Raw genomic sequence first — 17,895 nt, 5'->3', positions numbered from 1 at the left:
TCTCAATTTTTCAAGTATGACTGAAAAGAAACGATCAAGTAAGATGCGAAAATGTCAGAAAACAGCACTAGTTGATGCGTACACAACGAACATAGTGAGGAGAAAAATGAGTGGAGAAAGAAAAAGGTGTTTTGGAGGAGAATGACATGACAGTTTGAGTAAATATATGCTTATGAAGATCGGTATTGTAGACAGGTATTTTTTCCTCTGATGGGCTGATTAGTCACCTAATTTCCCATGAAGGATTCCTCATAATACATGTGTCGAAAACTCCCAAACAAATCAGTTCAGAACAATGTATCTGACCTAACCTTGCAGGCTCATTTCTGAGAGTTTTAGCTTTATAGGGTGCCAAAACTGGGTTCCTGAATGGTCGAGTTGTGCTGCATAGTCCTTTCTGGCTTGTTCTTTTCCACTTAGATCTCCCAGACAATACAATCAGGGAGTGCATCCCCATCAGGACTTACAGTTTTGTGGCCTCGTAGATGGAATCCCCAGAAAAGCATTGATAGTATGCCCCTCCCCACCCTTGTTTTAGCAATTAAGGCAAGTTTGTTTACCTGTCTGTAACATAAAGTGCTGTGCTTCTCCAACAGAAAAGAGACTGACAGCTAAATGAAAACATATTTTTTCTGACCAAAAGTTAACATTTTCTCTTTTCTTTTTTTTTTTTTTTCCATTAATGGAGAAACCATTATGATTTGTTTATTACCCTTCTTGGCAGAGGATCCTTTTTTACAATGTTTTGCCATGCTTTTATTTCCAGCACCCATATGACAATTAGAATAAGACTTACGCTAAGCGAACATTTAATAACAATGCTAACAAGCTCAGGATATCTCTATAATTATTCATATATACAGGCACACACACACACGCTTTTCTTAAATACAGCAGAACATTTGCTTCGAGCACACCTCTGTGTAAGCATAAAGCTCAGCGTGTCTGATGTGAGTTTGAGCTGGGGTTCCCAGCAGGAACTCGCTGTTATTGATGCTCTCAGGTGCAAGAGAATTTCAATCAGAATCCAAAGAAAGAAGCCTAGATTTCACTCTACCCAAAGATCCAGATTACTTCACTATATTAAAAGGATGTTAAGATATTAACTCTTTTGACTATACTTAAGCAGCTGAAGGATGACAGGAAGAGTCTGGAAGCAAACAAATCCAGCCAAACAGAAAAATGAAGAGAGCCTTTCACACCACATAGCTAATAAATAAGCAAATACTTCTATGTTTCTATGTGGGATGCCCACATAGGGTGGGTTAAAAAAAACATATGCTCATGTTTCATTTTTTGTGTCTGTTCCATAAATTTTGCTTGAACAGCCTAAGGTGACTGATACAATGTGCATCAACCCACCTAGTATCTTGCTTAGTTGTGGGTGAAAGCACTAGAGTCCTACCCCTCTTTTAATACAAAGATGGACAGTGATTCTTGGTAAATTTTTGAGGCAGTTTGGGTAAAGTTTTAATGCTGTAAAACACTCAATTGGTTTAGATCACAGATTTCACTGTCTTATATCACTACATTGGATGTAAGAGTCATTCAATTTAGGATAAAAGATTCACCTCATACAGTCCTAACCTATATAGGAAAAAAAAGCTGCTGCTGAAGGAGATGGCATAACTTCATAACAGCTGTACAGGTTTTATTTCAACCAAATTTATATTATCCCTGTACAGAAACCAAAATATTATTATGAATGTATGCACAGATGTCTTTGTATCATATACATACATTTAATTATTGTGTCATTATACTATACATACACTTCAATGTTTCTTTATAGTACACACACACGCATACTTTTTCCAAGGCACACTCTCAATACAAAATAGCAGCAACTGTTCATTTCTTCTGCTTCCCAAACTAAAACCAAGAGAACCCCTGCAATCTGTCTGTAACCCACCTGCTCAATAAGACCACTTTTAATTTTCTAAACTGTGATGGTAGGTGGTATTCCTTGTCATCTGACAGAAAGTAGCAAAGGACCATATGATGCCATTCTTTCTTCTCTCTCAATCAAAAGTTCGAGTAATATCAACAGAAACTTGACCTTAATGGGAACCCAGAAAGCCCTACAATATTTCAAAGAACATTTTCCTTGTAAGATATCAAGCATCTATTGTTTTGCACAAATGAAATGTTTTGCTTTCCAAAGTTATGTGCCTGGGCATTGATATGTTCAGGAGATATGACTGATTGCACTGTATCCAGTTAGGTGTAATACAGTGGCAGTTCTTTCATTTTATTCATCACTAAGTTTTTCATGTATTTGAGTTTTATATAAGTTTCATTAAAAGTTGCATGACCGGTGATTTTGCTGCCAGAACAGTGCCATTCAGTAGACTTCCAACCTTGTGTTATGCAGTATTATATCCCCAGAACAATATAAGGACTACAGAGTATTATTATTAGCTAGAAACTGAACTACTACACTTTTTAGTACAGCAATTTTTCATTGATGAAACTGGCACTGATCTTTTTTGCAATCAGCAGAGAAGAGTTTTGTTCGCAGCTGCCTCAAGGAAAAGCTTAGACTGCACTTATTATTTAAGTGCAGTTTTAGTCCTGCAGAAAGCAGGTTTCTACTATGGGACAAAATCCTGCCCACCTTACAGTACACACAATTTGCTGATCCTATCCCCAGTCCATGCTAAATACAGGAAATTTTCCTATTAAATTCAGTGGACATTGGATCAAGCTTTTACAGAAGATTAATTCTGGGAGGAAATGGTGCTCCAAGCTGGCCTAACTTTGCTCCTGCTAGAACAAGGGAAAATATGCACTGGCAGCTCCTATACAGATTTAGACCAGCACCACATATCTACCCACTTGAGCTGGGGCAGACAGTGGAAAATCCCATTTTGAGAATGAGAAGCAAGCAGGATTTAGTCTGTGCCCTATGCAAGCTACATAATATATCATGTTAACTGTCCATTGATTGTGCATGAGGCATGACTTTGGATTTACTTCACAAAGGCATTTACTGTAACTCACCGATATATACAACCAGTTAAACCAACATAACAGATGAAGTGTAGCGGCTTAAAATTTGTGGGCCAGATATACTGCCCTCAAACTCCCGGTGCAATGCTCATACCGTCGGGAATCCTGCTGTAAGCAGGCAGAGGGCAATATACATCCCACTGCTCCAAAAGCAGCAAATTTCTTGGCACTATTTGTAACCATAGAAGACACATAAATCGCATTTGGTACCTCATGGAGAACATGTAAATGGCCTTCTTTTATCAAACACTGTAAATGTGTTTAGTTTTGCTCTTCACATGAAACAAATGTAAAAAATGATCACAACTGGTTAAAACATTTTCCCTAAGCCCACCCACTAAAGCCCTAAACACCTCAGTGTGTCATAGGAAGATTAGTGTTTTACAAGACAATTCTTTTAAAATGCAATCTTTTATTTTTATTTTGTTTTTACTCTAAATGATGCAACAAGACACATATTATAGGACTATCAGGTAGTGTCATCTTCACCTCCATCCAAAACATAGTTGAGTTTTATGACTGTGCTGATAAAGTCGCCGAGTTCTACAAAATCTGCAGTGATAATATTCACACCACTTTCTCCTGGTCTCTGAGTTCTGACCCAGTGCATCATTGCAGGAAGAGCCCTAAGGAGAAAGCAGAAACAATTATTATTCATAAAGCAGTGAGACACATGCGTTGAGGCAGGATTTACTCGGTTTCTAAAGGAATCATGTGGAAAAGGACACACGATACTTAAACTTCAACAGGGGAAGTTCAGGTTAGATATAAGGAAGTTCTTTACTGTGAGGGTGGTGAGGCGCTGGAACAGGTTGCTCAAAGAAGTGGTAAATGCTCCATCCCTGACAGTGTTCAGGCCAGGTTAGACAGAGCCTTGGGTGACATGGTTTAGTGTGTGGTGTCCCTGCCATGGCAGGGGGGTTTGAACTAGATGAACTGAAGGTCCTTTCCAACCCAAACCATTCTGTGATTCTATGATTCTATACTGCTTGGGTTATTTAAAAACCCTTCTTCTTATAATTTTCATTCTGTGTGGAAGTAACACGTTGATTGCATTCAACTTCTCAGAGGAAAACACTGGGAGGCAGGCTCACAGTAATTATTGATCTTGTCTAAGGGAAAGGGCATGGATCAATACCTTTTCAGTGTCATCAAACCATAGAAATTGTTTAAGGAAAAAGAAATAGCATTCAAGACATTTGCAAAGCATATTTGACACGTACAAATAAATGCTGAAAACAATATTTTGCAGGACACTGGAGCAACCATATAACTACAATATATACTGTATACCTTCTTTCCTAGTATTAATATCTTAACCATGAACATTATAAAATCATAAACCAGTGGTTAGTAACAGAAATAAAAGGCACCACAGCCATATTGACTCTTTTCTAAGATGGTATATTTTTATTCTGTCAGACCTTTAGTGTGGGAATACTTGGGTAAGCATGTCTGCTTAACTGGGTTTGTGAGTATAAAGAAGTTTTCTGACAACATGAAATTATAAATTAATGATCACAAGAAATATCTATGGGAAAACAAAGTGGTCCCCAGTCCTTCTGAGAAAGTCAAGCAGCAAGACTCCATTTCCAGAAGTTTGATGTTAACGGAGTTCCAAAAAATAAAGTACAGATTTTTCGGAGAAAGAGTATTTTTCAGAGAAAGGCCAACTGACCACTGAAACAAACTCTTAATGACTGTGACAAACTCTGTAGCACTTAGCCTTTAAATCCTCATGACCTCGTGCTCACCAACAGGGAAGGGCTGGTTGAAAATGTGACACTCCAGGGCAGCCTTGGTTGTAGCGATCATGAGATGGTCGAGTTCGAGATCCTCAGGACTGTGAGAGGAGCATACAGCAAGATCATTGCCCTGGACTTCAGGAGAGCAGACTTTGGCATCTTCAGGAGCCTCCATAGTAAGTTTCCATGGGATACAGCCCTAGAGGGCAGGGGGGCCCAAGACTCTTGGTTGATATTCAAGGATCACCTGCTAAAAGCTCAGGAGTGTTGCATCCCAACTGGAAGGAAGTGCAGCAGGAGGGCCAGGAGACCTCCTTGGATGGATAAGAAGCTGCTGAGGAAACTTTGAGGGAAAAGAGAGGCTTATAAAAGGTGAAAGCAAGGACAGGTGGCCTGGGAAGAATACAGGGATGTTGTCTGGGAAACTAAGGATCAGGTTAGGAAAGCTAAGGCCCAGTTAGAATTAACCTTGGCTAGGGATGTGAAAGAAAAAAGGTAGGGATTCTATAGTTACATTGCAAATAAAAGACAGAGTAGGGACCACATGGGCCTTCTCCGGAAGCTATCAGGAGAACTGGCTACCCTGGATTTGGAGAAGGCTGAGGATCTTAATGACTTCTTTGCCTCAGTCTTCACCAGCAAATGCTCTGAGCACAACACCCTGTTGTGTTGGCAGACACAGGGACTGTGAGAGGCAGACACAGGGACTGTGAGAATGAAGACCTTAGGCCCAATGTAGGAGAGAATCTGGTTCAAGACCATCTTAAGAACCTGAACGTGCACAAGTTTATGGGTCCTGATGAAATCCATCCGCAGGTCCTGAAGGAGCAGTTGCTAAGCCACTGCCCGTCATATTTGAAAAATCATGGCAGCCAGGTGAAGCTCCCGACAACTGGAAGAAGGAAATATAACCCCAGTTTTCAAGAAGGGGAAAATGGATGACCCAGGGAACTACAGACCAGTCAGTTTCACCTCTGTGCCTGGCAAAACCTTGGAGCAGATTCTCCTGGAAGGCATGCTAAGGCACATGAAAACAACAAAGTGGTTGGTGACAGCCAGCATGGCTTCACTAAGCGGAAATCCTGCCTCACCAATTTGATGGCCTTCTATGATGGGGCTACAGAACTGATGGACGGGGTGGAGCAGTTGATGTCATCTACCTGGACTTGCATTCAAAACTGTCCCACAAGACATCCTTGTCTCTAAATTGGAGAGACATCAATTTGATAGATGGACCCCTCAGTAGATAAAGAACTGTCTGGATGGCCAGATGCAAAGAGTTGTGGTCAATGGCTCAGTGTCCGGCTGGAGACCAGTAACGAGTGGTGTCCCTCAGGGATCAGTGTTGGGACCGGTCTTGTTCAGCACCTTTGTCAGTGACAGGGACAGTGGAATTGAGTGCGCCCTCAGCAAGTCTGCCGATGACACCAAGCTGTGTGGTTCAGTTTATACACTGGATGGATACACCAGAGGGATCTTGACATGCTTGTGAGGTGGGCTGGTGCTAACCTCATGAAGGTTAACCTTGTCAAGTGCCAAGTCCTACACCTGGGTTGGAGCAATCCCAGGCACAGCTACAGGTTGGGCAGAGAAGAGATTCAGAGCAGCCCTGCAGAGAAGGACTTGGGGGTGAAAGTCAAGTGGTGGTCATACATCCTGGGCTGCACCAAAATGAGCATGACCAGCAGGTCAAAGGAGGTGATACTCTGCTCTCATGACACCTCAATTTGAGTATTGTGTGCAGTTCTGGTGTCCTCAACATAAAACCAACATGGAATTGTTGAAACAAGTCCAAAGGAGGGCCACAAGGATGAGCAGGGGACTGAAGCACCTCCCGTATGAAGACAGGCTGAGAAAGTTGGGGCTGTTCAGCCTGGAGAAGAGAAGGCTGCGTGGAGACCTCATAGCAGCCTTCCAGTATCTGAAGGGGGCCTATAGGGATGCTGGGGAGGGACTCTTCATTAGGTACTGTAGTGACAGGACAAGGGGTAAATGGTTAGAACTTAAAACAGGGGAAGTTTAAATTAGATATAAAGAGGAAGTTCTTTACTATGAGGGTGATGAGGCACTGGAATGGCTTGCCCAGGGAGGCTGTGAATGCTCCATCCCTGGCGGTGTTCAAGGACAGTTTGGGCAGAACCTTGGGTGGCATGGTTTAGTGTGAGGTGTCCCTGCTCATGGCAAGGGGATTGGAACTAGATGATCTTAAGGTCCTTTCCAACCCTAATTATTCTATGATTCTAATCAAGTCCATATTTTGTTCCAAATATGCACTCTTAAGCTGCTAGGTTAAATAAAAGAACCTACGGACTGGGCAAGGCCACAGTCAGTTTAGCTGAACATCATGTTCTCCCTTTGCTCTAAAATCCATAAATTTGTGATTCTCCCACAGCCAGCTTTTTGTACAGCCTTTTTCACAGAGGCAAGGTACATGTGAAATGTTGGTGTGACAGCAGTTTAAATGAAGCTGAACATACTGAACCAGATCCCAAGCTTTAGAAAAAACAGATCTAAAGAAAACAGCTATTAGCAGAACCAGATCGTAATTGCTACTGGCCACCTGAATCAGACATTTTTTTTAAGCAAATTAGTACAGAAAAAAATACCAACCAGTTATAATTAGCCCCTCTATTTTTTTTTACAGGAGATGCACAAGCCTGAGCCTTCACTTCAGCAAAATGTGCTTAAATCCACAAGATCCATGCAACACATTTTATTTCGCTCATTGATTCAGTGACCAGAGCACATGTATGTATGCACACCTGCTCATAAAACTGAGCTTAAGCACTCTGCTATATAAGAACACCTTCAGATTTAAGTTTATGTTATCCTAAAAAGCTGCACTCCATGGAACCATAACAGGCATAGGGCAGGTGTTAAATACCCAGCGATGCCTGGACTGTTTAAAAGGATCTGTGAGCACAAGAACCAGGACAGATCTCAGCAAAACAGCATGGATCACCAAGGTGATAAAAGGCACATCAGAGCAGCTGGAAACTCCACTGCATCTTCACATGCAAGAGATACTGCTGAACAACAGACAAAGACATAAGGCTGAACCTCTAAAATGACTGTATGTTGCCTTTGTCTTTAATATAATCCTGTTTAAACGCGAAGAATTTAAGTTTTAAAGGTGAACTGATTGATTGCAGGCAGGCACAGCTTTTTCCTTCCTTCCTTCTGCTTAAGTTGATACCCTTGATATTTTACTCCCCCTTGAGGCATAATTACTTTCTTTTGGTGTCCTTTATTTGTTTGGAAGCTGGTTCTGATGTAATTCTGTCTTCAGACCATAGAACTTGCTTTCTATGCATCTAGCCATATAGACTGAAATCCTGTTTTCTTTTTCCTACAGTGTTCTTATTAAGTCAGCCTTCAACAGATAATCATGCCTTCTTTTGGTTATCTTTAACTCAGTTTGCCCTGCCACTTCATCTCCAGTTAGGCTTGGTAGTTAAATGGGTAATTTACATTCTACTGATGTTTCACACAGGACACAGCTGCACAACCCTTTGCTTATACAGAAATTGTTATATAAAGTCACAGAAATCTTTGTTCATGAGACTATAGAGCATTTAAAGATAAGTCAAAAAGTGAATTACATTATCCAACAAAAAGATTATTTGTGTAGCAATACCAAATAAAATAATCCTGTGAGGAAAAAAAAAAAATACCTGAACAGAAGATTCCACTGACCTTAAAGATTTTATCTAGGCTATGCTTGTGATAGAAATACATAGAAAAAAAACCTCATACAGATTGTCCTCCTCCTATAGTGCTATCTTGAAAGTAGATTACATCAATGACTGTAAGAATCCACGTTACTCAGTTTCAGTGAAAATACCTCACATGTTCATAAGAATTATTAGAATAAGCCTGCTTTAACATTCCTCAGGGTGCTTTTGTGATAGCATCACAAACCTGGCTCAGTCTTCCTTATAATTTCCAATCTCTGCATGCCTTAAACTAGTAATTGTTCCCATTAAGGGTTTTAGTCTGAGGAACGAACCACGTTGTGTGGCAGCTACCTACATGACTGTGCTCACAGAAACCCAGTTGTTGTGATGGTCCTCATAGATGTTCTTATAATGTTGATAAGGAATGATTTGTTGTATGAGCATATGAAAGCCTCTCAGCCTGCACATCCTGAGAGCATCACTGCCTTTGTGTTAGGCAAGTCCTGACTCTGCTAGGGAGGATGTTGATTGTGTTTAAGGGTCTCATTGGAGACCTGACACCAATGGTTCAGATCCCAAGGGCTGAGGACAGTCCAGCCATGTCAGTACAGACCACACTTGGAGATTCTCAAGGTTAGTATTTCTGCTGTTATCCCACTAATTACAGAGTCATACAGTAACTACATTCTCAGCTCTCATTGTGCTAGTGTAATGATTCTTCCTAATAAAACAGTGTCATGATGGCAACAATGACAGAAATGCCACTATTGAATCTGCATGTAGGAATGGCTCTAGCTCTCCTGAGGGTAACATCAAGCTTTCCAGCTTTCCTGTGCCTCAGCTGTCCCTGCTGTAAATGATGCAGTGAAAGCTGGATATGTTCATCACCAGTCCTACTGGCCTCAGGTATGTGTTGTGAGGTTTCAGCACCATGACTAAATGGTAGGGCATACAGGATGAAAACTCCTATGTTAATATGCTACAAACTCAGGGCCAGGCAGCTGGAAAAGCTGACAGATGCTGAATTGCAGTCCTTCAGCTTACTGAGTCAGCTGCATCCCCCAGCTGTGCAGCCCAGCTGCTGCAGTCACAGTCTTTAAAGGAGTCACTTCTAACTCCTAAGGGCTTCAAAAGACACTGTATAACACTGAGTCATACACACATAAAGGTGCTGCTTGCCTTAGCCTAGAGCCAAGGTGTGCTTGTCAGCAAAACCTGTGCAAGAAGAAAGTCTCCTTCTCTTGTCCCAAGATCTGGGGTATGGTTTGCATCCTGCTGCAACTCCACTGACCTGGGTCAGGTCTGGCCAGATCCAACCCTGCCAGAACAGTGCAGAACTGCTCCACAGACCTGCGTCTGAAGTCAATTCCTGCTTTCACGTCCCCAGCAGGAGGGGCTGGCTAGATGCAGGATCGAGCAGGGAAGGGAAAGCCACAGGACTGGGGGCTTGAATAGTGGTGGGGAAGTAGCGGAACAGCATGTTACCTGGGTTTGATTATGTACTGAGATCAGTAACCTTGGTGAAAAATTTTCTCTTTTGAAGGAATACGTAAAAGGTATTATTTATTTGCACTGACTGGGAGCTAGGAAGTACCAAACTGCTGCTCCTCCTTCCCAGGAGAGCAAGAGAGTGTGGGGATGAAGTGATGTGACAGGATGCGATGTGAAAGAACTTTGTGCAAAGGGCTGTATTCCAGTCCCAGCCCACCACTGGTGCACCTCAGTCCCAGTGGGCCGATCCACCCCACCACCCAGGCTGCCTAGCTTTCCAACCTATCAAAAAGTCAGCATGAGAAGCTGGAGGAGAGTGGAGGAGATCTGGGCAGTAGGCACCTACATATGCACGGCAATGCAGTGTCATGCGAAGATATTTCATGTGACCATATTTCTTTTCAGACCAAAGCTTTTAACTCTAGGTGGTTCTTTACTAGGTCAGACAGAGGTCCTAATGATTTGGGCATGCTTTAGGTATCAGGATGACTTGCATCACACACGCAAACTTGCCATACTTAACTGTTTCCAGCTTTTTTTTTTTGTTGTTGAGGAGCCATGTACTTTCTCACATAGCACTGCCCAGTGATTTTCATTTACAACCCAGTAAAACCTAGGCTCAGCTTTAACAAGTATTTTATTGCCTCTATTTTCTCTGTTCTTTTTGCTTCCTCTTATAAAACAGAAAAGTGTGCAGATTTCTGTTTAGGTTTTTCACTTCTTTCAGGAACCGTTTTCTGATGCATTAAAGAACTCAGCTGAGAAACACTGCCCTATACAACCCTAAAATACAAAAGATGTAAAGCTCATTTCAGATCTATTGAATATCAAGACTTTTTTCTTTTTAATCTATCAAAGATCTCAAGATAGTCAAGTCTAGTCAAGATCTAGACTCCAACAGCATCGATTTTTGTTTAAAAAATAATTAAACATCCAAATAGCTCCAGTTCAAGCAGCAAAGCCGTGAGTCCCATTAACACCTTTCAGAAATAAAATACAACTTAATAAATTGTATTAAAATTTGCTTTAAAAATATCTGCTCTTCAGCTATTTTAGTTCAGAAAGAGGGGTGGTTGGTTTTTATGTTTTTTGCAATGCCTGAGTCATCAAAGCCTGACAACATGACAGAAGACTTGCAACAGCAGAGCTCTGAGGCAGGACCTCCTGTGGCGAAACAGCCGCTCCTCTCTGCACAGCCTTCAAGGGAAAGGAGAAGGAAAAGGAACTTCGTAAACATGAAAGGGCTGTTCACTCTTTAATGAGTTTGATTACTAAAGGCAGAGAGCAGATTTTCTTCTGGAGTACAAGGAGCCAATTCAATGTCATCCAGAATAAGAAACAGGTCTCATTTACAATGGTGCCTAGCATTAAGTGCCCATTACCAGTAACACCAGTGAGAAATGAAGCATGTCCACTTGCTTAGGGCAGAAGTGACATGTGGCATTTCTTCTCTCTCCAGCGAAGCACACACCCCATCTCCCTGCAGCCTTTGCAAATAGGAAAAACAGCACTCCTCTGCGGGAGAATGTACACACACGAGCCTGAATCTGAATCCCTTTAACTTTTCTCCCTTCTATCCAGTTTTACGCAGGTTTGCAAGAACACTGATTAATTCTGCAGCTGTAATTCAGCACACGCTGACTTTGGCTTTTCAATGACGCTGAGAATTCACTGCTCCAGTGGAAGCAATAGAGATTTTGCGTGTCGCTGAATCATAAAAATCACAATTGGAAAGAACCTTGAAAAGTCATTCAAGTTCCTCCAGCCCACCCTGGGCATGATCAGCTACACAAAGTTCAACAATACAAATCACACCTAGCAAATGTTCAATTTAATCAGTACTTACATGCCCTCAGTCATGGAGAAGGCACAACCTCCCTCTTTCATATTTAGAGCATCCCTACATAAACATTCTTATACATCTTCATTGCCTTCAACTGGAGTACCCACAAATAGATGTCACTAAAAGTAATGGCATTAAGGTGTGCTGCTCAAGAGTGTTCACTGTGACTTTACTCCTGCTTCAAACTTAGTGTTCATTAGTAAATAAGCTTCCTGGTAGAACGTGGACCTTAAGTACCATTTCACAGTACCTCATTCTATCATAATTTTCTCTGTTGCAAAACTAGTTTAAAGTCCTCTTTTACATGCCAGCTGTTTGTTTCTGCTCCCTGATCAAAATCTACAATTCTCTCAGTTGTGCTAATAGACCTGCAGGAACAAAATAAAAACCAAAACATGGAAATTGTCTGGATTAATAGAAACAAATTCAAATTTTTTGCCATCTCTCTTTCTCAAATGGCCCACATTATTGATAAGATTTGATTTATAACAGGATCTCCCAAACTAACGCATTGGCACAAACAAAGAACAAATGAACTGAAGCACAGAGATTTACATGAGTTCAGCATGAATGGGCTGGGAAGGAACTCCTTAGATTCACTTCCTTACTCCTCAGATTCTCTGTAGGCAGCAGTAGTATGGCCATAGAATTGGCACTACAAAGACCAGCCTGACTAGAAACAGAAAAATTGGACAATACTGGGTGAAGTTTTATTATTAATAGTCTTGAAGACAGACAGGTGGTATTCCTTTCCTGTCATGTTGCAAGACCTACCTACAAAGGTGCCCAAAAGTCCTGAATTTATTCTTCTGAAATGCTTATCTGTAATTCAGTCATCTCCAATTGCTTTATACAGTTTGGAAATCAGATGACAGGCTACCATGCTGGGGTCCGATTAATATTTTAACATAATTGATTGTAGTACTGTACTCTGCAGAGTCACCAGGGACCAGATGTCTCTGCTTTCCTATTGAGCTGTTGTTGGCTTTCTAGGTCTCATTTTAGGGGGAAGCTGAAACAGGCTCAAAAAAGTCTTTCCTGCCTTCCCATCAGAGAACATTTCAGCCAAATTTATTGAACCTGCACCTCTATTCTTGCACAAAAATGACAGAGGATATTTAATAGGAGTGAAAGGTGGTTCTGGAGGTTAGTAATGTTCAACATCCTTCAGCATTTTTCCCCAGTTCTGTGCTTTTAGCTATTGCACCTCTGGCATTAATCAATCACATAAGGAATGCAGACAGCTGGGAAAGGAACTCAGTAGTATAAAAGAGGTCATTAATGAAGCAACTCTCTCAGTCAATGTAGCATGTAACTGAAGTGGGCATCACCAGAGCTAAAAGCTTGAACTGCTGCCACACAAAGTGAAGCATTTAGCTTTCACATCATGACTGAAGGCCTTGTAACACATATAATTATGCTAGTATGGATAAATATATGATAGTACACAAATTAACAGGAAAACTACTGCCTGTGTTTAAAGGCTAGCTTTTCTCAGAGATGCAGCAGATTAAGTTAGACAAACCCATCAACTGCTCCTCTAACCTGCACTTGTGCAAAGCATTTGACACTGTCCCACATGATGTCCTTGTCTCTAAAAATTCAGAGATGTAAGTTTGACAGGACCACTCAGTGGATAAGGAAGCATGGAAACGGGACCTGAAACAGAAAAAATCTCTGCTTCATGTAAGAAAACATCTATGAGTAATCAGGGGAATAGCTACAGGTTTGTGACTTTCCCTTCTCACCCCCCCCCCCCCCCCCCCATCTTTTAATTCTTTAAAAAAGAGTTACAAAAGAGTTACTTTTTGTTCATACATTCATTACACTTGAATCACTGTAGTAAACCATTCAAGTCCCCTGCTGAACAACTTGGTATGGGACTCCAGCTGCCCAGCTACTCCCCAGTTCAGTTTCACTTCCTGCTGATGCCTCAGCCCCTTTTTACAAAACTCACCTTTTTGCACATATAAAACTTGAATGATGCAAGAAAGAAAAGAGAGATTAAAAGGCATGACTAGGAGGAATTTTTTTTAAAAAGGAAAAAGACAAAAAAAAAGATTGTGCATGAGGAGATACTCTAAAATTTAATGTGGAGAACAAGGAAATAGTGTCTACCAGAATGAACAAGCAGTGATTTCTACCAGTCTGGTGTCTAGCCCTGCCTAGAACCTTGGAATTACTGATGAATTAGCAAAGCAATTCTGAAAATCCCACTTCTAGTAAAAGGCAAATTTAGTAAGAAGATACATATTGCTATCAGGGAAAGCAGAGCAGGTAGGTGGGAGACAGAGTTTATTTAAGAAACTTCTAGCTGCCAGCTCTATCACTCCACTGTAAGGCCTGTAACAGAATTTTACACATCATTGCACAGTTTCCACTGAAATAGACACAAAATTAAATCCAAATTACTTAATTAGATAGATAAAATAAGGAGTTTTTTTTTAGTCTAATGGTGTAGCCTGCAAAATTGTTTTCTTATTGCTGATGCTTCAAAATTTGACTAAATCTCACTTACTTTTGAATCATTTGCTACTGAGTTCAGAAAAAAAGCAATTTCCGTTTTCTTTCCAGTAAACAACTCTAAGTGGTTCTGATATTTTTGTTTCATGAAATGGAGACATAAAGTCAGTCTGCAGTAGCAGAAAAGACAACCAGAGTATAAAATACTGCACACAACAGTTTGCTGTAGTGCCTTGCTCAGTATATTCAACAATACATTATTCAGATACAGTGTAGAATAATTCATATATTGTTGAAAAATGCAAGCAAAATAACCGTACTCAAAGAACGCTGCATTGAAGAATGAGTTTTGCAGCGTTCCCAGAAATTTAACACTTTCTGATTCTTCAAAGGTGGGAATCTGCTTCATTTGTGGAATATCATCAGATTACAATGACACAATCCACCCAACAAAGTTTAAATAGAAAATTATGTCAAAAATAATTGCCTTTGAAAAAAGGTATGAGGAAATAGTAGTTTCTCATCACTGCTGCTATCTGGACAGCATGAAGAAACACAGAACATACTGTGATTCAAGTAATAGAAATTTGGCATAATTACAGCTCTGACTTGAATGATGTTGTGATTAAAACAAGTCAGGAAATGAGATAGTGGGGCACAAAATTAAATAGCAACATACAGTTTTTCAGTTATTTAAAAAACCTGAACATCTAGTTAATATTCAACATAGCAAATTAAACATTCTTTTCTTACTTTTTGGTCTTTTAAATTAGGTGTCATTTAAAAATAAAAGTTATTTTGAAACTTCCAAAGCTTCCATGCTTCTGAAATACGAAGTTAGAAAATATCAAGATAAGATGTTTTCCTACATATTCTCCTCAATTAGTCATCAAGTTTGATACAATTTTCAAAAAATATCAGTGGTGCTCACAAATCTGTTTTTTCCCAGCAGATTTCTGTTTAGTATCAAAATTCCTCCCTGCTGTACCTCTCTCCATCTCAGCACCACCTCTCCTGTTTCCTTTGATTGTATTTATTTGATTGTTCAGCCTTTTTGCATGGACTGAACTTCCTGCACCTCTTTCTCCACCAAGCCTTCACGTGCAAAACTACTTTTCTTATTTCCCTTCCAAGGTGTGTATCAAATAGATACACAGCACCAAGAATACTTATTACACTGCCAGTGCCACCCAGCACTGCAGTCTGGTGCAGGTCTGGAGTCATTGCACAGACTGTAGCTCCTCTACAACTGCTTCATCTCACCAGAGAGGGAGACTAGGCTGCTTACGATTTTTTATACATTTTCTGGCTTCTAACTTTGGCCTAACACAACTAAACCAGCTTTGTTAATCAACTGGATCCCAGAGGCAATATCCTCATAAAAGGCACCCTAGGCATTACTGTGAATCATTTACCAGGAGCAGACTTCCCTGAGCTATTCCTTGTTCATTCTTATTGCTTTCCTCACAAACCAGCTTTAACAAACCCAAAGCATTTATATGAGAAACCCTGAATTATACCAATTGTAGTTATGCCAAATTTGGACTATTTTTCTGTCATGTTGGTACCATACCAGGAGGATTTGTCCATCTAACACAGATTTCTCCGACTTCTTTGGTAGCCTGTAGGGCCATGAACAAATACTGCAACAGCACCTGCTTCCCCATCACCAGGCTGTAAATTCTAACATTCCTCAAGACATGAATCCTCCTGGGACTCCCTCAGGCAATTTTGCAGGGAGAGAAACATTGCACCCTGCGGTCCTCTCTTTCCACTTCCAGGGACAAAGCCAGTGATATGGACAAGACCATGCACAGCTGCCTTTGAAAAAGTGGGTTAGCAGCTGCAACATTCTCCCATATAAGGGGGCCTGGCAGGAATCTGCTAATGATCTCTGTCCTCTTTCAAAAGCAGATAGAGCTCATAAAAGACATCACCTTTCTCACTGCCACTTTTCCAGCTGTAAGACTGATGGCAAACCACTGCTGTGATGGGATATAGCCCTTCTATCACTTCCAGCCTGAAATTATTTAGTCAGTGTAGAAGCGTTGCTCGGCTTCATTGTGCTAGGATAAACAAGACAAGATCTCTCAATGTCTTCAGCAATTCACTCCCTGATTATCCTAGTCCCCCTCTGTATTTGTGCTGGTTTTATTCTACTTCACTGAACATGAATTGCATATGATATCCAAAAATATATCCTACCCACACCTTGGGCAGAAATATCACTACCTTTATGCACATGCTGGAGATGCCTCAGTGCGTATGAAGAGGATACTCTTCTTTTTCCCAGATGCTTTCCACTGAGGGCTCAGTTTTAACCAGCTTCTGTCTTGCCTGGCTATCCCAGCTGATGAGATCCCATCTTACCAGAGCTTGCTCCCATTGTTACAACCTTGCATTTTATATTACTGAATTCCAGCTCATTCCTAAATATTGCAGGCATCCAGTTCCTCCCTTATGTTACTCCTCAGCTTTCTTCTGTTATTAAGATATCCCCTTACTTTGTGTTATCAGCAAATACCATTAGCAGACACCTACAGCTGAATCCAAGGTCCTTCACAGAAATATTAAAGATGAAGAGGCTGTTTTTTGAAGAATGCTACTATTACCTTCTTTTCAGTCTGGTTCTTCAAACCAGTCCTAACTCCATTTCCAATTCCCAAATTCCATTTTGATTGATAATATCCTACTTAACACTTCACCAGCTGCATTACTGAAATTGCAAAATTTTCCTGTAAAATGTCCATAGAATTAGTTACAAAAACAAATGAAGTCTGTTTGACGTTGTCCACCTTTGGCAAAACCTCATCAATATTCATCCTACTTTCCATTAACCTCTGTATCTTTAATTACCATTTCTTTCCAGTTAAATTCTTCGGTCTCCTTGCCTTCTCCTGAAAGCTTGTAGGGACTTAGACCACTCCTCTACCATTTTTAGACATAGGTGTTATGTTTGCTGTTCTCCACTCTAAACCACAGTTTTTTATAGGTCTCCTTCACTGTGGGCAATGCTCATGCTAGTCCTTCAGCAATTCTGCTGTGAAAATTAGCAGATCACTCTCCTCTCTGCTTAAATGTATTCCTTTCTTAAATGTATTCCCTTCTGACGGCTTTTATAAAACATCTTCCCCAGTGTTACCAGGAGTCACAAAGGCTTCAAGGGGAATCTTTATAATTCAAACACTGGATGAAAAACTAATATCCAAGATCCATGCTGAATATAGCAGAACTTAGTAAGAGGATAAACAGAATTAATGCAGTTATTTAACAAGCTCACAAGGCAACCATGGCACAATTTACTTACTGCCATGTGGAAAGGAATTCACTGAAAGAATTAAATCTGCTTGTTTCACCCTGGTAGATATTTATGTTTACCTTTGGGCCATCCTTTTTAACATTCATTACTGGCAGATTTTGTAATCAAATGCTAATAGTCATCTTTTCTTTTAAATCAAGTTATATCAACAGTCTTGGAATGTCTAGAGGATGATGCTTATGGCAATAAAACACAACTGGCAGCAAAATTCATATCAATCATAAAGTTGTGTCAGACTCTTCCACACTGCATAGCCCCAAATCACTAACTCTGGATTATCTCTACCATCATGCTGTTTGCCTTGACTTCAAATGTTTTTAAATTTTTAAAGGGAGCATTTGGGCC

General features: G+C 40.5%; 1 protein-coding gene across 1 annotated transcript in view; it reads right to left on the bottom strand.

Annotated features, from left to right (window-relative positions):
- Window positions 1-743: 743 nt before the first annotated feature.
- PLCXD3 (phosphatidylinositol specific phospholipase C X domain containing 3) overlaps window positions 744-17,895 on the bottom strand; it is a gene marked incomplete at its 5' end in the record, with an annotated part of 29,856 nt that continues 12,704 nt past the window's right edge. Inside the window, one exon of the mRNA XM_057432466.1 lies at window positions 744-3,638. Within this exon, the coding sequence (XP_057288449.1) occupies window positions 3,482-3,638 (157 nt within the window). The remainder of the gene's footprint in view (window positions 3,639-17,895) is intronic.

Source organism: Pezoporus wallicus, unplaced genomic scaffold, assembly GCF_028554395.1.
Source record: "Pezoporus wallicus isolate ANWC-B61680 ecotype Strahan unplaced genomic scaffold, APGP_CSIRO_Pwel_v1 contig_7640, whole genome shotgun sequence".
NCBI lineage: Eukaryota > Metazoa > Chordata > Aves > Psittaciformes > Psittacidae > Pezoporus > Pezoporus wallicus.
This window is presented reverse-complemented; position numbering and strand designations above follow the sequence as displayed.